This window comes from Apiospora hydei, assembly GCF_038363865.1.
Source record: "Apiospora hydei strain CBS 114990 chromosome Unknown utg000002l_segment0_segment0, whole genome shotgun sequence".
Lineage (NCBI taxonomy): Eukaryota > Fungi > Ascomycota > Sordariomycetes > Amphisphaeriales > Apiosporaceae > Apiospora > Apiospora hydei.
This window is the reverse complement of record NW_027117361.1, coordinates 4,930,367-4,948,852: the sequence shown is the minus strand read 5'-3', so window position 1 is coordinate 4,948,852 and position 18,486 is coordinate 4,930,367. Positions and strand designations below refer to the sequence as shown.

Below are 18,486 nucleotides of genomic sequence, written 5' to 3'. Positions count from 1 at the left end.
GTTTAATAATCGAGAATAGTCGACGGCGATTAAATGTATTAATTCGTAAAGCTAATATATTTCGCCGTTCTTAATCGTTTAAAACTAATATTACTTAGCGAACTAAACTATTAAATACGATTTACTAAGTAATTAAATAATTAAACCGACTTTAAATAATTAAATAAATAATAAAATAAGCTTAAACTAAATTAAGTATTTCGATAAATATATTAAGTCGCGAACGAAAGGTTTATATCGCTTTTTAATCCTCGACGGCTATAAGAGTTATATTTCGGCCGAATTCGAGGTATACTATAAAAATAACGGCATTATTACGCTTAATATGCTTTTTCACTTTTTTTATTTACTTTAGCTATTAAATATAGCACTTTATTCGCCTTTAAAGCGTATATATTCGAAAGAAATCGAGCTATTTATTAAAACCTCGATTAATTATATTACGAAGTTTAAGTTTTTTATCGCGTTTAAAGCCGTGTATTTTACTATTTTTACGAAAGTTAATATTAAATTTAAATTTAACGTATTTAAATTAATACCTTATAACCTTAACGAAATAATTAATAAATTAAATGTGCGTCTCCGGATACCTATACTTAGCCCGTTGCGTCCGGGGACGGCTAGTATTTACGACCCTTAAACGTCGTTTAACCCTTAATAAATAACTAAGTACTTTTTTTTTATTAAAAAGAGAGTGTTTATTTATTAAAAAAGCTCTTTAATATTAATTTTAAAAGCGGTAAACTAAATAACGAAAAGTATATATATAATTATATATAAAATAACCCTTATAAAGGATTAAATACGTATATTATAAGAGGCTAATTTAGCCTTTTCAAAGCGCCGGAGAGTTAAAAAGTCGCGAATCCAGCTTAAAGGAGCTTTTACGATTAAGGAATCTCGAAGGCTATAGGACGAAAAGGTAAAAAAAAAGCGGCCAGCGATTAATAAAGGCGAAAATAGTGGTTTATCGAAAAGGCGCGCGACGGGCGGCAGGCGCTGTGGGATCTGCGGCGAGATAGGCTATAATGCGCGAACATATAAAAAGGATATAAAATCGAGTAGCGAATCGAATAACGAGTAAATTTAATTAATAAAGCGCGTTATAATTAAATAAACCTATATAAAAATATCGAAAAGTAAAAAAGTGTCCCGGTATATAATATATCCCGCTTATTAATAAACCACGTTATAATTATAATGCTTAATTAATTTTAAAAAGATCGAATAGTTTTAATAATTTAAACGATACGAAACGAACCGAATTAAATAAATTAAAGAGTAATAATAAAAGTTTATAATATACCCGAATTAACTTTACGTTATTAAATTTACGACCGAACTTTAAAACGCGAGATTTAATTAAAACGATATAAACTAAATATAATTAAAAAGAGATACTTCGTAAGCATATAATTAATTTAAATATCCGAGGGATGCCTCCGGATCTCGCTGGTGTAAAAAAATATGGCTAATTTCCTTACCGCGTCGCGCGGCGGCGACCGCGTCGGTAAGCATTAGGTTAAGCGCTTTATTAACCGTAACCCGGATTTAAAGATTAAAATAAATCGTCGGTACGATTATTAAAAAGTTTTTTATAAAGATTTTAAAGTTATTTTTATTTAATTTACGCTAATCGTAAATATAAAGGCGAAATACGGGATCGTCAACGAAAATTTTTAGAATTTCGACGAGACCGGCTTTATAATAAGTATAATCAGGTTAATACTCGTCGTAACACGCGCCGAGCGGCGTGAAAAAGCGAAGTTAATCTAGCTTAGTAATCGGGAATAAACAACGGCGATTAAATATATTAATTCGTAAGGCTAGTATATTTCGTTATTTTTAATCGTTTAAAGTTAATATTATCTCGTAAACTAGTCTCGCGAAACCGATTTACCGGGCGACTAAGTGATTAAGCCGATTTTTAATAATTAAATTAATAACGAAATAAGCTTAAACTAAATTAAATATTTCGATAAATACATTAAAACGTAAACGAAAAGTTCTTATCGCTTTTTAATTATTAATAACTACGAGAGCTATATTTCGGCTAAATTCGAAATATACTATTAAAATAATATTATTATTATACTCGGTATACCTCTTTATTTATTTTACTTATTTTAATTATTCGATATAGTATTTTATTCGGCTTTAAAGCGTATTTATTTAAAGGAAGTCGAGTTATTTATTAAAGCCTCGATAAATTATATTACGAAACTCGAGTTTTTTATAGCTTTTAAGGCCGCGTATTTCGTTATTTTTACGAAAAATAATATTAAATCCGGATTTAACGTTTTTAATTTAGTCCTTTATAATCCCGACGAAGTGATTAATAAGTTAAATATATATCTCCGAACGCTTATATATAACTTATCCCGTTCGAAAACGGTTAATACTTACGATTTTTAAACGCCGTTTAATCTTTAATAAATAACTAACGTAGTTTACCATTAAGTCGGATATATTATTAAGTCGGACACTTTTTTTACATTTTAACACTTTTATATAAATTTATTTAATTATAACGCTTTAAATTAATTAAAATTACTCGCTATCCGATTCGCTACTCAATTTTATATCCTTTTTATACGTTCGCGCATTGTAACCGGTTTCGCCGCAGTTGCCACAGCGCTTACCGCCCGTCGCGCGTCGTTTCGACGAGCCACCATTTTCGCCTTCGCCGGTCGGTGGACGCTTCCCCTTTACCTTTTCGTCCTATAGCGCTTAAAATTCTTTAATAATAAGGGCTCCTCTAAGCTAAACTTGTAATTTTTTAGCTTTTCGGCGTTTTAAAAAGGTTAAATTAATATTTTAAAAAATACGGACCTAATCTTTTAATATAGTTACCTTGTAAGCTATTCGGGTTATACCCTTCGCTATTTAGTCTACCGTATTTAAAATTAATATTAAAAAACTTCCTTAATAAGTAAACACTCTCCTTTTAATATAAATAAAATACCTAGTCGTTTATTACGGGTTAAACGGCGTTTAAGGGTTATACGTGCTTAAAATCCCGGGTCGCGACTACTCCGGTGTAAGCGTCCGAAGTTACACATTTAGCTTATTTATCACTTCGTTTAAATAGTAAGGTATTAAGCCGGATACGCTAAATCTAAATTTAATATTAGTTTCCGTAAAAACAGTAAAATATACGGCTTTAAACGTAATAAAGAACTTAAGCTTCGTAATATAGTTTATCGAGGCCTTAATAAATAGCTCAATTTCCTTCGAATAAGTACGTTTTAAAGGCGAATAAAGTGCTATATCGAGAGGTTAAAGTAAGTGCGATAAATAAAAAGGCATACTAATAGTAATAATATTATTATCTTAGTAGTATACCTCGAATTCGGCCGAAATATAGCTTTCGTGGCCGTCGAGAATTAAGAGGCGGTAACGACCTTTTATTTACGATTTAATATGTTTATTAAAATGCTTAATTTAGTTTAAACTTATCTCGTTATTAATCTATTTATTAAAAGTCGGTTTAATTACTTAATCGCCCAGTAAACTACTCTCGCGCGACCAGTTCGCGAGGTAATATTAACTTTAAACGATTAAAAAAAACGGAATACATTAGCCTTACGAATTAATACATTTAATGGCCGTCGATTATTCCTAATTACTAGGCTAAACCGACTTCGCCTTCTTACGTTAATTAGCGCGTATTATAACGAATATTAATTTAATTATACTTATTATAAAGCCGGTCTTATCGAAATTCTATATATCCTCGTTAACGATACCGTATTTAGTTTTAATATTAATAACCAGGCTAAACCAGCCGGAAATAATCTTCGGATCTTCACAAAGAGCCCTTTAATAATCGTACCGACGGTTTACTCTAGTCTTAAGGTCCGGGTTACGGTTAATAAAGCGCCTGGCCCAATGCTTACCGACGCGGTCGCCGCCGCGCGACGCGATAAAGAGATTAGCCATATTTTCTACACCAGCCATCTTTAAAAACATTCCTCGGGTATCCAGATCAATTATATATTTACGAAGCACCTCCTTTTTAATCGTATTTAATTTATATTTTAAATATCGGATTTCGCGTCGTGCGGTTCGGCCGTAAAGTCGATCGCTAAGGGTAAATAATAAGACGACGTAGTGTTTCGCCGTAGCTCTTTAACTAATTCGGGTTAGACCGTTTCGTAACGCTTAAATTATTAAAGTTATCCGCTTTTTTTAAAATAAATAAAACATTATAATTATAAAACTATTACGCGTTAAAGTTTAATTAAATAAGTCGGTAATAAAAGTATCCGACTTAATAATATATCCGACTTAATAGTAAACCACGTTAAGCACTTTATTTATATTAAAAAAAGGGTGTTTATTTATTAAAGAAGCTCTCCGAAGTCGATTTTAAATACGATAAATTAAATAATAAAAAGTATAATTAAAATAGCCTATAAAATAACCCTTATACGCGATAAAATATATATATTAAAAGAGGCTAATTTAGTATTTTTTAAGCGCCGAAAAGTTAAAAAGTCGCGAGTTTAACTTAAAAAAAGCCCTTACTATTAAGGAATCTCAATAGCTACAGGACGAAAAGGTAAAAGGGAAGCGTTTAACGCCCGATAAAGGTGAAAATAGTGGTTTATCGAAGAGGCGCGCGACGGGCGGCAGGCGTTATAGTATCTGCGGCGAGACAGGTTACAATGCGCGAATATATAAAAAAGATATAAAATTAAGCGAGGAATCGAATACCGAGTAGTTTTAATTAAATTAATTTATATAAAAAGGTTAAAAAGTGAAAAACGTACGTCGTTAAGTAATATATATCGCGTAATAATAAACTACATTAATATTATATTAAATAATATAATTAAATAAGTATTTTAACGTAATAAAATCGCGGAATAAATAATATTATAAAACATTAAAAAAAAGTCGGTAAATTAATAATAAAAGAACCGAAATAAACGAAAAGATTTTTAAATAAAAAAAATATATTATTATTAATTCGTTATTAATTAATTATTATTTAATTAAAACCGAAATATTTATTTATTTTAATTTATTAAGTTTTAAAAAAAAGTTTTTATATAAATAGAAAGTATTTTATTCCTTTTATACGTAATAAATAGTAAATTAACGTCCTCCGCAGAACGGTTTAATTACTTATTATATTTATAAACTCTCGTTAGAAGAGTTATCCGATATGCTCTTCTCCACAGTTGTGGCACAAGAGGCGGTTGCAGGTGGTCCTGCTTCAGAACACTCTCAGAGTCCTCGGCCTCGGTGTAGGCGCCCCTCCGTTGGGTACATATCCTGTTCAGGCAGCGTCGCCTGCTCTGAGCTTTCCCCAAGGACCGGCCTTGGATTCAGCCAAGGGTCGGGGCAGCACGAGGCCCTTCATGAATGCATGGGGGATACAGAGTTAGGTAGGGATGAGCCTGGAATACATCTTGACATCAGAATGCTGGCGTTGATAGTAGGACTAACACAATTGATGAAACCATGAACCAGGCTCATGCCTTGTATCTAGATTCATCGCAAGGTCGTGACAAGAGGAGCTATCGTTGAAAACAGATTAACCAACTTCAAATGAGTGCAGATATTAATGACAGTTATCCTTCCTTGCCATTACAGCAAACCACGTTCTCCCACGTTAGCCCACAATACCCATTGCGACACGAACCGAGACATCTTGAGCATGCGCTCGCCTCAGCTGATAGAGAACTTGGCCGTGAGCTGATGGCCCTCCGCCACCTCGAACCGGACCCGGAAATTGGTCCCGGCCGCACTGCGCACGCTGTACTCCGACAACGTCTTCTCCCGCATGAAAGCCTTCTGCCCACCGCCGTAATACATCGCGAGAACCTTGCCCGCCCAGTCCGCCGGCGCGATGCCCGTCACGACGTCGCACCAGCGGACGTTGTTGTGCACACCCACCGCCACGAAGACGCGCTCGCCGCCGGCCGACTACAGCAGCAGCGCGCCGGACTTCCCGCTCGCGTTCATGACGAGCGTGTGGTCGGAGGTGTCGGTAGAGATCCATCCGTCTGTGCTAGCAGGCTGGGCCCCTCCCCAGTAGACTTTTTCTACCGGGACAAACGTCTGGCGTGGCGGCTGGTCGATGGTCAAATGTATCGCGAACGAGGCGCTATTGGAAAACGGCAGTCAGCAAGCTTGTTCTTCCAAGTGACGATCTAGGTCCGATGCACGTACGCAGCCATCTTGAAAAGTGGTGTCTTGGAGAAAGACCTTCCGGTGTCCGTCGACCCTTTGTACGTTTCCTTGACAAGAATTGAACGTTAGTGTATAGTTGGTTACGCAAGTTGGGGGAGGAAATTGTCTTACCCCTGCATATGTAACACTTGCCGAGCCAGTCTCATCTCCCAGTCTATCGCTGTCGCGTCCATGGCTTACTGTGGTGTGGATGAAGGCGCCATTGTTGACAACCACAAAGCTATTCAAGGCATCAGAAGCTAGGAAAGACTCGGGAAAAGAAGGGTATACGTACGGAATAGTGTGTTGCCCAAACTGGTGACCTTGTTCCTTCCCCCCACATGATTGAAGTGTTCGTAAAGGTCACATTTTCGTAGACCTTCGCGTCGAACGCATCGTCTCTGCGGACTGTCGTCCCTGCTGTCGTGATTTCGAACCTTGCCCAGTCAGAGTGGAATTCCAGAGTAGCAGGGACGCAAACGTCCAGGTGCTCATCGTGGTGGCCATGCTTGACCAGGCCATCAATCTCCTCGTCGTGCAAAGGCTTATACTTCTCTGTGGGCTCCTCTGCCCAGAAGACCTGGTTCTGGTGGACGTGATCGACGGTGTTGTCTCGTCGACGCACAGTCAACTCAGTACCCTTGGACTCGGTAATCTCGGCCACCTCTGAAGCATGACTCATGGACAGATCCTCGAATTCCTCCGTTAGATCTTTTGCGATCAGCACCGACGGGAACCAGTAAGTCGACCCATCGGGGAACTCTGCAAGGTATTCAAAGTGATGCCCGTGGTTTGTGTCTGTCTGCAGCTGCCGACCACACTTGGCCTCTCGAGCCTGGCGCAGTCCAACGACTGGAGCATCGCGAATCTGAACGTCCTTGATAGCTGCCTCTTTGAACTGGGAAAGGGGGAGAGGCATGCTGGTCAAGTTCGCAGGGTCGGTGTTGGAACCGGTGGCAAGACGATTGGCGATGTCGGATTCAAGAAAAGAGGAGAGGAGCGTGGGCAGTGCGCTGCCCGGGAGAGCAACAAAGACGACGCGGACACATCCGTATGCCACTTGGTGGTCGACGATGAGCTTCAGGAGACGGGGAGGGAGATGGTCGAGCCAAGGAGTAAACTCCTTATAGCTCCCCTGGATGGCCTTTCGGAGAAGGGGGCATAGATGCGACGCTCACATCCGTACTGGCCGCGAGACTTGGTTATGTCGACCTGGAGGACTCCATGGTATGGCTTGAGGCCTTCCGCCTTCTCGGGCTCCGTGATGGCACGGCGCTGGAGATCCTTGGCCGCGCGAGTGAGTATCTTGAAGGACTTGATCTTCATATTATGATGGTTGTGTAGGACCTCAAATCCCGCGCTCTTCCATCTGGTCGACGGCCTCGCGGTATTGTAGGAGGCGCTGAGCATAGAACGCATCCGCACGGGCTCGCTCGCCGTAGTTCATGAAGAGCATGTTGCCGCTAGAGCGGTGGCTGCTGAGGCCGAGTACGACCGCTTTCCCGTCGCCCTTGTTTCCTCTTGTGTAGTACTTGACGGTTGGAAACTTATGCGGATCCGCGATGACGCCATCCCCATCAGGGAAGAGGCGACGGTTGGACTCCCAAGTGACGGTGTTGCCAGATCTGACATAGCTCTCCCCCTCGACGCGGTACACCTGGTAAAATAAAGACGTAAATAAGGCAATCAAATACGCGGTGCAGGAAAAGTCTTACCTTGGTTGTTCGTCCTGATCCCCCTTCTGACCCAACCCAGCCATCTCCAACGCCAAGGGCAACGCTGTCGAAGATACCACCTCGCCAGTCTCCAGCGGCAGCCTCGCTTCCGGTTGCGATATAGCCATGTGGCTGGAAGCGGCCGTGACGGGCAGACTCGACTCCTATACTCCAAGAAAGGGTCAGCCAGCACTGGGCCTTGCGCCATCCATCATCGGCATCCGTAGTTAGACGTACCGGTGATCACCCCGTCATAAGCCAGCCCTGCAACTACCCCCGCCATAATGGGAGCAGCAGCACCCCCCGTGGAGACGGTAAGCGCCCCTGCGCTCATCACGACCAGCGTGCGTGTGGCCTGTTCTTCAGACTGCCAGAATTCGTCCTTCTCCCCCTCACGAGGTGGACGAGACCTGTGTGGCCGAGAGGTGAGCGGACGGACAAAGCAGAGACGTTGGGAAAATACCGATGATGTGACCGATGAGAGGGACGCTCTCGGCCATGTCAAGGATGGTTTGGCCCGGGTGCTGCGTCCAGGCATCCGTAAACTGATGCCAGGTCTCCTTTGCTCCTTCGGCATCGCCGGTGACGAACTGCCAGGCAGATTTGAGTTGAGAGATAAGAGGGATAGTGCTCATGGTGGATGTTGGCAAGTGGTTATGGCTAAGAGAACTGTGATGGTTCGACTACTGGATATCTGGGAGAATGTGACGAGGTGGCTCTGTGCAGAAGACTTGGAAGTTGTAAGACTGAGTGGTAGAGCTCGGGTATCCTACGTCCTCTCTCCCTTCTTTTATATTAGTTGGCTTCTTCCTTGTGGTGTGCTTTGCTTTGAGAGGGAAGAGTCTGTCTAGTTCTGTATGTTACAAACGGGAGGGGGTGTTATATCACGGGGCATTGAATACGGAATACGGAATACGCACATATACAAGGCTCTCTCCATGTTCGCACTAATGTAATAACAGCTGGCGACCATGCATAGGACTTGATCAAGTTTTGCCCTTACGAAGCTCAATATATTGAAACCCTGCATGCATATGTGCCGTCTCGGCTTTTTTCAGCCCCCTCGTTCATGTATGCCCGCATAAGGTCCATGCCAGTAATATCACATAGATCATTTGGCCTTCTCGTCCCCGAGGGTGACATTATTATCGCCAAGACCTTGGCCAACCCCTCCCTCTTTGGTCTCGAGGTTGTCATGCTTGGCCTTCTCCTCGTCACTGTGGTGGGGCTGCAGGCCGACCTCAGTGGTGCTAAAGGCGTCGGCGGGGTCGCGGTAGGCCGGGACAAAGTTGACGGCGACGGCGTAGGTCTCGGCGGCGACGAAGAACATCATGGGCACAACCATGGCGAGCGGCGTGCCGTGTCGGTCGGCGGCGACGCCCAGCAGGGGCGGCACCACCGCACCACCCATGACACCACCCACGAGGAAGCCGGAGCCGCGCTTCGTGTGGCGGCCGAGGCCTCGCATACCCAGCGCTACCTGCGATGAGGGGGTGTTGTTGTCAGCAAACAGAGCGCAAAGATACACTTGCTTTGAAAAAGGGATTATTGGGGGAACATAGTATTCAACTTACAATAGTGGGGAAGCAGATAGACTCGAAAAACAAGGTTACGTATAGCATCGACATGCCGGTGTACCCACGTTGGGTGATGGACGGCGCGATGAATATGATGCACATGGTCAGGTAGGTGAGGAAGACCCAGCGCGGCCGCGCGTACTTCATCAAACCGACGCCGGCGAACCGGCCTATGGCGAATGCGGCCTGGGCGCCGGCGAGGTACTTGGCTGCCAGGGCGGAGCCTTCCTCCTTGTTAAACATGGCGGCCGGAACGGTCTCGGTGACATAGTTGATGAAGTAACTGTGTGAAAAGGACAAGTCAGTCAGTCTGTATAAACACGAGAGGTGGGCAGCTGGGTAGTCATAGGCGTGGCGAATCATGTACAGGCGTAATTGAGTTGGGTTGATCTCACTTACCTAGCAATGGCCACTTGAGCACCGGTATAGCAGAACTGGGCAAACGCGGCATGGAACAGTCGGTACTGCTTCCATAGAGGCAGATGGTCGGCATTCGCGTGAGTCTCGCTAGCCTGGAAACTATATTGGGCAACCGATTTAGTATTGCGGAGCGTTCAAGGGTCGCCCTTGGATATCGCAACTTACGCCATGTCTGCATCAGTGATCTCAGGGATCACGGACAGGAAGAAGACGATCGCGAGGAGGAAAACGAAGACGGCGATGGCGATGTAGATCCATTGCACGTTGGCCAGGGCGGTCTGGTCGTCGAAAGTGAACAACACGTAACTCCCGAGCACAGGGGCAATGACTGTCCCGATACCATTGAAGGCCTGTGAGAAGTTGATACGGAGCTCGGCATATCGAGGGGGCCGCAGACTTTGAGTCGTAGGCAGCATTCGTTAGTCTTGTGCTTCTCTAGAGTATAACAAATAGTTGCGTTCCTGCTTACCGGTGATGTATGGGTTGGCAGCAGTTTCGAGCGAGCCAAGTCCGTTGCCAATAATAAAGATGGCAGCGCAGAAACCACCGAAGGACTTCGCCTTGATACAAGGGAAGGCGATCAGAGCTCCAATACCTAAATAGAAGAAAACGAGTCAGCGCAAAGCAAAAACGTGGATATCTCCAGAATTGGTGTCGCGAACCGTAGAGACATAAGCCCCAAATAAAGGTGGCACGATAGCCGTAGTGTCGGAGAATCCAGGCGGCATGGCCGAGGGATGCGATCGGGTAAGCACTGCAAGGTGGTGGGTGAGCGTCAGTTGGCGTATTGAAGTATACGTAGGTAGGGTCTTCAATGCGAAGCTCATCTAGGTCAACGAAACATACCCGAAATAGGCGGCCTGAAGCCCTGACGACCTAGACTTGGTGATGTTGAGGGTGTTTTGGAAGTGCCTGCGATTCTTCCGCGTTAGTAAAATGATGCCGCCAGGGTGGAATCTAGACAGCTACCACGGCATGGGCAGAACCGGGACGGGAGGCTCGGATAAGAGAGCACACATACTTGTTCAGCGTATCCAATAGACCGTAACTGAATCCCCAGAGGAAGAAGAGAATGGTGACGAGAATAATGGGATACAGCGACTCTCGAATGGTCAGTTCGGCAGCTTTTGTCCTCTCGTGGTCCTTGGCCCGCAGAGAGCGCCGCTTGACGAATTCCTTCCAACCCATTTTGGCTGTAGGTAGGTGCTGGAGTGAACGGCGCTACTTGCGACTGTCGCAACTGGAATATCGTGCGAATGCCTCGGCCCCTCAACAATGGCAACAGCAAGCCACGGACTGCTTGGTAAAAGTGACGTGACGTACTTTACCGAAGCAAGTGCATTCGATGACTCGATTGGGTTCAAGACCTTATTTACACTTCGGATGGCAGCGGTGAACTCGGGGGTTAATTGAGACGAAATTTAAGACACAAGGTTGCCCAACGATGACGGACAAAGCAGACAATAACAAAAATAACTACCACCCTGGTGGGCAGGCGCTTACTGTTATGTAGTTTCCCCAATCTCCAAAATGAAACCCTTTCTTTCCTTCTTCTTCTTCTTTCCCATCTTGCGCCGGATGCACCTGTCCTCCTGTCCTCCTCTTCCAAGAACTCTTGTGGTACCGTAATATCCAAGTCATGCGGGATCTCGTCTTGTACCGCCCAGGGGGACCCTTGCGATTACGAATACCTAGAAAGAGGTAAGCGGGCCGTTTGGCTAGCTTGGGGTTACAGGCGGGAGGTCTTCAGGTGTGTGTATGTGGGTATGGGGTTTGGGAGAATGCGGGGAGAAGGATCCTTCAGAACTTCAGAAGCCCACTACTCCGCACTCTGCGGCCACTAGAGCAACCCGTCCCCAGACACTCGCAGCTGGAGCCCACCCCGATGGCACCGCAATTGTCCCGAGGGCAAGGACTTCTTCTGGATACACTGGCAAGACTGGGAGGTTGGACACGCCGCCCAGCTTCATCACGCGAGTCAGATGCCATGAACCGCTAATCCCGAGTCCCTGAGTATGCATGTCTCATTGGCCAGCGTGTACACCACCCACCTTCCGCCATGGGATAGCTTCTGTCACATAACCTTGCCGAAGGGAGAGAACGGGCTGCGAGCCTCGTATGAATACTACACCGAAGGCCGGATTGGCCATGCTTGACCCCATCATACCCTAGTCAAAGTCCCATGCTCCAGTATGGGGAAGCAATGTGCAAGAAACAAGCTAGAGCGTCATTATTCTCGACGGACTAAGATCTCGTCCGCTTGGCACGATGGGCGGCCATGAGCTTCCCATGCGCTATGGCAAGTGCCCCGGCAGATGGACAGGACTTGCTTGGCATCTAGAACCCACGACTCGCGACATTCAGGTTCTAGTGGGATTACAAGTCCAGATCAGGTCAACAATCGGCCTGCTCGACTCAGGCCCTCGTTAAGCAAGGGGCTGTCAGCGAGCTATTGGCTGATGAGGTTAACCGTAGCGCGCGCTGTCACAGGCTTCTGTCCCGGGGCAATGGGTACCAACTAGAGCCTTGGCAGCGAACACGAACGCGCGCGCACATATGCGGACGCACGACAGCATATGTCGCGAAATGCCTGAAACGTAAGTAAAGATATATTCGGCCAACGCCTGTGATTACCTGAACACCAATTGAAGACAGCCACTGTCCTGAAGTCCGCATTATACCTAGTTTACACCATCATGCAAGAACGATCTGTCATTTTTTCAATTCTCAACCCAACGGGCCGGTGAAGTTCCTGCTTTCTCCCTGCCATCCCAACAGCTGCCAGTGGTCTGGTAGGTTCGCGAGGGCCGGTAGCGTGTAACGTGCCTCACACGCGCCGTCGGTGCAGGTCATGTCGTCACCACACAGACCCCACAGGTTGCAGTAGCAATCTTTTGCCGAGGGGCAATGTACGCTCTCCTTGCCAAAGATAACTGATCGAGTCGAGGTGAGTTAGTTACATGTGATTGGATTGGGAAGCAAAAGGGGGGAAGGAGGATCTTACTATGCCAAGCGAACTCCATCACCCTCCCGCTCAGGTCGTCCGTCAACGGCGTGTTCAGCAGCCAGTCCCGGAAACGGACGTAATCCTCGCGAGGGCGCCGCTGGATCGCCTCCCGCGTCACGGCGAATTGGGAGCAGCAACTCACTGCGACGATGTCCGGAACTGGTACGCCCGGCAGCAGCTCCTCAAACGCCGTCTTGTAGATCGCTTTGGTCGTCGTCGGCGGCTTCTCCTTATCCTCGCCCGCGTCGGTGCCTCCCGCCTCTGCTTCTAGTCTGCTGGCCTCTTCGGCATCCAGATGCGGGCGGATCTCGTCCGGACACCCGATCACCCAAACACAGCGCAGATTGACGTACCCCTCCCGCCGGACGTGCTCAAGCCGCAGAAGGTTTAGGGTGGGCACGGCGTCGTATTCCGGGTCGTCGTTGTGCCAGGCGAAGCGCGCGGCGTGGAAGAAGACGGTCGTGTCCGCGAGGGCGGCGTAGTTGTCGACGATGTGGGTTAGGTACACCATAGACTCGCGGCCTTTGTTCTTGGGGACGGTTAGGGGCGCGTGGGAATCGTCGACGATGTAGATGCGTTTGCGCCAGGCCGGGGGGAGGTGGCGGTGGAACCAGGTCGCGTCGTCGGTTTTGAGGCTGGCTGCTATGATCTCGACGGCTGGTGGGGGCTCCTGGAGCGGGTGCGACTCTGGGACATTGGCTGCTTGTGATCCGGTATTATCCACCGCTGGGGCTACCACGACTGCCTTACTGTCGAAGCCGGCGGCATGGTGGTGGTAAAGGAGGATCAGGAAGCAGAGGCACAGCAGGATGAAGGAGAGGAGGAGACTGCGGCCTGGGTTGGGCCGACCCTTCAACATGGTTCAGAATTGAAAAAGCTGTGCCAACATAAGAAAACAATGTTTTCGCACAATCCCCAACATTGCCGTTGGCAGACAGTGGGTGTGCTCAAAATGAAAAAGAGAATGGTCCGAGGGAATGCTTCGCAGCCTTTTCTCGTTTCCCAAATGATCATCCATAAGACAATTTATTTATTACTCCTCTCACCTCACCGGTCCTTCAGAACTTTGGTTGCATAGCCGCTGAGGGGTCGACGTTTCGGGTGACGATCTGCTGCTGTCAAGAGTCCAGCGAAAATGCTACGTACTCCAAAGCACTGCAGCCGTGACGTTATGGAGCCCCCTGGTTGCCGGTAACCAATAGGGGGGCTGTGCAAACTACCAACTGCATCCAACGCATACCCACGGCGGTTACAGCAGCCATACCATCGCACCTTACGATGTTATTCCTTCCAATGTTCACGGCGAATCGCCCACAGCCCAGTGATTGTCGCTTGCACAGCCGAAACCATTATAGACTTGACATCCAACGCCCGACGTCCAACAACCCGTAATAACGTCTCGGGCCGAGTGGGAAGCGAATGGTTGCCTTGCTTCCCGAGATGATACCCCTTAGAAGTAAATGATAAGCGGACTGTAGTTGGCTTCTGAGATGCATCTTGATAGACGCAATCACGTATCTCTCTGGTTTGGAAGAGCAATGCGACGATGACCATCACTACTTTCCTCCTATACATGATGTTTCTCGGCACCCTGCCATCTATCATGAATCGTATCGTCGGTATGGCAGATCAGCCAATAGCAGACGCCGATGATCCAGAACCATTCTTATCTCCCGCTCAATCTCCCGCTCAGGGGGCTCTCCATCTCCTTCAAGGAAGAGGCCAGTGTTCCGATGTTTTCGGTGCTGGCACCATCAACTCGGTATGCGCACCAAGCACGACGCTTTGCTGTAAGTCATTGTCTGAAGGTTGTATGGGGTATCCTTTCGTAGCTGCTTTCACGTATCTCTACCCCTGAGTACGCTTGCTAAGAGTTTCGTCTCTCACCGTAGGCATCGAACCCGGCAAGGACTACCCGTCCTGTCAACAAGCCCTAGGAAAAGGCTGGTGCTGTGTCCGAAAGTAAGCAACTCTATTCTTCCACAACGGGAAAGGAGTAAGAGGGCAAGGAAGACCCATGACTAACACCGGGGTTTATCTGATGGGTAATAGCGGCACGAGCGACAACTGCTACGCCGACCAGCCCTCCGCCTGCACCGAGCCCAGCTCAGTCCCCTGCACCAACCTCAGCCCGGGCACGAAGAAGGCGTGCTGTCCGCCGCTGACGAGCTGCGCGGACCGGCCGCAAGGACCCAACGTGCGCTGCGAGATAGCCTATCCGAACCTCATGGCGCTCGTCGACGGCAGTAGACCACAGTCGTCTTCATCCAGCAGTGCCTCCGAACTAGCATCGACGTCTGTTTCATCCTCCGCTGCTACCACGAGATCCGTATCCAGCCAGAGCAGTACTGCTGCTGTGTCGCCAACGAGGCCAGCAGAGACCACGCCTATGGTCAACCCAGGCTCTGGGCAGACCACCGCCGCCACCGCGGGGGAGCTGCCGAACCCCGCGTATCACGGTCGGAGCCGTCCTCTTCCTCCTGCTGGCTGGCGCAGTGGCGCGGTACTTCTCGCGTCGCCGCCGGAGGATGGGAAAAGAATCTGCACCATCAGCTGGGAACAAGCAGTCTCATCTTCCTGTTCCCGATACCCAGAAGATACACGAGGCCGGAACGTTTGGAGACCCTGAGCCTCATCACCACTGGAAGTATCAGTCGCCACAGCAACACGTTGCTGAGCTGTACGGGGATAATGGACATATCTATTATGGCCCGCATGAGATGGATGGCACATACCAGTCGAGATAGTCATGTGACGGTTGAGAAATTATCCCCTGATATCTGCAAGTAATACATTTGGTAAATATATGGCTTGGAAATACCTTATACTCATACATATGGAAGCTGAGCCAATTGGGGCAGTACATGCGCCCGGTCGGATGATCTTCAGTGCCCTCAGGCAGTGTAGAATCCGTCGACCCCTGATCCCTGTCCCCGGACCAACAACACCAACAACACCAACAACAATATGCGGGCGATCCTCCGCACCTGATTAGAGATTCTCGATGATGTCGAATGCTCCCATAATAACCTGCCTCTGCTCATCCTGCATCCACGTAAACGTCCTCTCTCCGATACCGCCCGATACAAGGTCCTCACGCGAAGCCCATACGAAATCCTCATGCTCCTCAGGATCCAGCCGGATCTTGAGCTGCGACCGTTGCTCGTTGCTCTCCTCATCGCTTTCCCCACCCGAAATTTCGCCATATTCATCGTCAGCCTCGTGTTCAGACTCGGCCTCCACGATGAACGTCAGTTTCCGCCATATCTCACCGCGGTCCAGCCACTCGTGCCGCTGCCGGTCGACAACAGCCACAAACCGCCGCACCCGGAGACCCGCCTCCTCGGCCAGCTCGCGCGCCGCCGCGTCCAGAATGCTGGCGTCGTGGAGGTCACACGAGCCGCCGGGGATCTCCCAGCAGAGTCCGCCGTAGTCATGGCGGCTGCGCTGGACGAGGAGGATCTTCTTGAACTTCTGGTCCCGCTTCTCGTGCGAGGAGGAATAGTAGCGGTGTTTGCTAGCACTAGAAGGTTGTGATGGCGGTTTGTATAATTTAGCTTCTGCTCTGGAAAGGGCAGCAGTGGGAACCACAGCGCTCTTCCCTTCGGTCGCTGATTTGGGCGAGGACTGGGAGTGCTCCAAGGGAGAAGGCGGAGAAGAAGAGAGAGATGATGTTGGAGAAGGAGGAGGCGAGAAAACAGGGTCTTGTTCTAGCGGCGACGAGAACGAGGGTGTAGATAGAGGAGAAGCGACGGGTGAAGAAAAGGTCCGATCACTCTCGCCATGGGCTGGGGAGTAAGGGAAGGATGATCTGTCACGGGCTTGGGCTTTCCCACAACTATCATTGTCAAGGACCACAGTGCCGACGACCAGGTGTGTTACACCCTCCGACTTGTGCTGCTCGAGGTAGGCGGCTGGTGTCACGAGGTAAGGACGAAGATTTTCCGGTATGACCGGCAGCGGGGCGCCGTCAATGTTACTGGTAGGCATGGTTTCACGCAGCTTGTTGGTCGTGTCTACTAGCACACGGTATATCGCGCTTGACGCCGTCTGAGATGAAGTGAGGACTGGAGCAGATATAGATGAGTTGGGAGCGAGATGGGCAACAGCGCGAGTGGAAAGCAATGACAGCGGATGACAGCCAAGAGCTAAGAAGAAGTGCCGGGGACCCGATATAGAGATTGCACTCGGGCCGTGGATACGTTCACGCCAGGGAATGATAAAGGCGTAGAGAATGAAGGGTCGACATGTGGCCATCGCTGGTGCGTATATATGGCTCGAGTACGTGGTGTCCGTACTTGGAGTAGCATTGGTCGCAGCAGGGATACATCGGCTTGCCACGGCAGACGTTACGAGTACAGGGTCGTCATTCGTTCTCTGGGAAAGACGAACGCACGTAGTCAGTCCTCATCTCTCTAGAGGTGTGCTAGGCGTGTAATAGTCCATCGGATCAAGCTCTTTTCGGAGTCGTTCATGGTGAGCGGACACGGCGCCAACCAATAGCATGGGAGGCACAGCACCCCCTGGAGGTGGTCTTCCGGTCTAGTCGAGGTGCAGGATGGAGTAGGTTATTCCTTCAGCTCAGACACCGAAGTCTTATTGGCGTTTCATCTATCCCCATAAATATCTGCCTCATGGTCAGCATCATTGTTTCTGTCATTCTCACTTATTTTCTCCGGGAAACGGTGGAGGTGTGTTGAGGTCAAGGTCAGAATCAGAGTCGTCCCCAGCTGGCAGACGAGGCCTGAGTAGGCGGTCAGCCTTCCGATGCAGGCAGAAGTGATTGCCGGACCCAAGGCTGGCTGGTTGGTACCCGTTTGGTCGACCGAGACAAACCGTGTTACTGCCACCTCTGCGTCGCATATGAGACCACTTCAGGTACGTGCGCGCGTCTTTCGCGAAAGACCGTTGCGCCGAAATCACGACAGAATGCCTCTTTCATCGATCGGATGACATGGAAGCCCCCAACGTCGCGGGATGCACTGCCCATCGATGCAAGCATATCTTGATGTTGTCTGCCTAGTTAGGCAAGCGAAGTTACTTCTGATCACCCACTTTCCGCATACCACCTTGGAAGTTGGGTCATGTCCAAAACGTGATAGCGACGGATTGTTACTGGCCAATTGGGGTTGGGGGTCCGCGGGGTCGTCCTCTTAGCGAACCCGTTAGAGCGCGCCATGCAGGCCAAGATTTAAAACATGTAACGACGACAGCTCTGGGACAGGAAAACGGGGGGGGCTGGCATAAGAATAGATCAATCGATTGATGGGTGCCTTGTAGGCAGATCCTCCTCCGACATAATATGCAGGCAGAAGAGAGGAGTATGTAGCAGAATGTGGTATGCGTAGCAGTTTCTGGCAGCTACATACTTGTTGCGGGCAATGGCAGGTAATGGGGGAGCGGAGCATGGTTGCATGTGGTGAGAGGAGGGGAAATGTGCGGTTGGGCAGGTGCATGTGGAAGGGGTGGTAGCCGGAAAAGCAAATAAGGCTGCCTGCCTGGCGGGAAGCAGATAAGAGCGCCACCGCGATAGTGCTGATGCAGAATTGACCACCAGACACGACACGACGTCCTGTCAGACGCA

General features: G+C 48.2%; 6 protein-coding genes across 6 annotated transcripts; 1 reads left to right on the top strand and 5 right to left on the bottom strand.

The window, feature by feature from the left end:
* Positions 1–5,679: 5,679 nt before the first annotated feature.
* PG997_001557 (lectin-like protein) lies at positions 5,680–7,509 on the bottom strand (the record flags this gene model as incomplete). Its single annotated transcript, XM_066805872.1, has 3 exons — positions 5,680–5,937; positions 6,479–7,327; positions 7,396–7,509. The coding sequence occupies 3 exons, from the start codon at positions 7,507–7,509 to the stop codon at positions 5,680–5,682; spliced, it is 1,221 nt and encodes a 406-aa protein (XP_066675645.1).
* Positions 7,510–7,531: 22 nt separating this feature from the next.
* PG997_001556 (uncharacterized protein) lies at positions 7,532–8,533 on the bottom strand (the record flags this gene model as incomplete). Its single annotated transcript, XM_066805871.1, has 3 exons — positions 7,532–7,840; positions 7,899–8,067; positions 8,349–8,533. The coding sequence occupies 3 exons, from the start codon at positions 8,531–8,533 to the stop codon at positions 7,532–7,534; spliced, it is 663 nt and encodes a 220-aa protein (XP_066675644.1).
* A 476-nt stretch (positions 8,534–9,009) lies between these two features.
* PG997_001555 (uncharacterized protein) lies at positions 9,010–11,083 on the bottom strand (the record flags this gene model as incomplete). Its single annotated transcript, XM_066805870.1, has 8 exons — positions 9,010–9,429; positions 9,473–9,758; positions 9,875–9,994; positions 10,061–10,291; positions 10,343–10,490; positions 10,558–10,649; positions 10,742–10,807; positions 10,917–11,083. 8 exons carry the CDS (start codon positions 11,081–11,083, stop codon positions 9,010–9,012), a joined length of 1,530 nt encoding a protein of 509 aa, XP_066675643.1.
* A 1,539-nt stretch (positions 11,084–12,622) lies between these two features.
* On the bottom strand, positions 12,623–13,761 carry PG997_001554 (uncharacterized protein; the record flags this gene model as incomplete). Its single annotated transcript, XM_066805869.1, has 2 exons — positions 12,623–12,828; positions 12,900–13,761. The coding sequence occupies 2 exons, from the start codon at positions 13,759–13,761 to the stop codon at positions 12,623–12,625; spliced, it is 1,068 nt and encodes a 355-aa protein (XP_066675642.1).
* A 1,158-nt stretch (positions 13,762–14,919) lies between these two features.
* PG997_001553 (uncharacterized protein) lies at positions 14,920–15,531 on the top strand (the record flags this gene model as incomplete). Its single annotated transcript, XM_066805868.1, has 1 exon — positions 14,920–15,531. One exon carries the CDS (start codon positions 14,920–14,922, stop codon positions 15,529–15,531), a length of 612 nt encoding a protein of 203 aa, XP_066675641.1.
* Positions 15,532–15,893: 362 nt separating this feature from the next.
* Positions 15,894–16,892, bottom strand: PG997_001552 (NUDIX hydrolase domain-like protein; the record flags this gene model as incomplete). The annotated part of the gene is made up of 1 exon (XM_066805867.1): positions 15,894–16,892. One exon carries the CDS (start codon positions 16,890–16,892, stop codon positions 15,894–15,896), a length of 999 nt encoding a protein of 332 aa, XP_066675640.1.
* Positions 16,893–18,486: the final 1,594 nt, after the last annotated feature.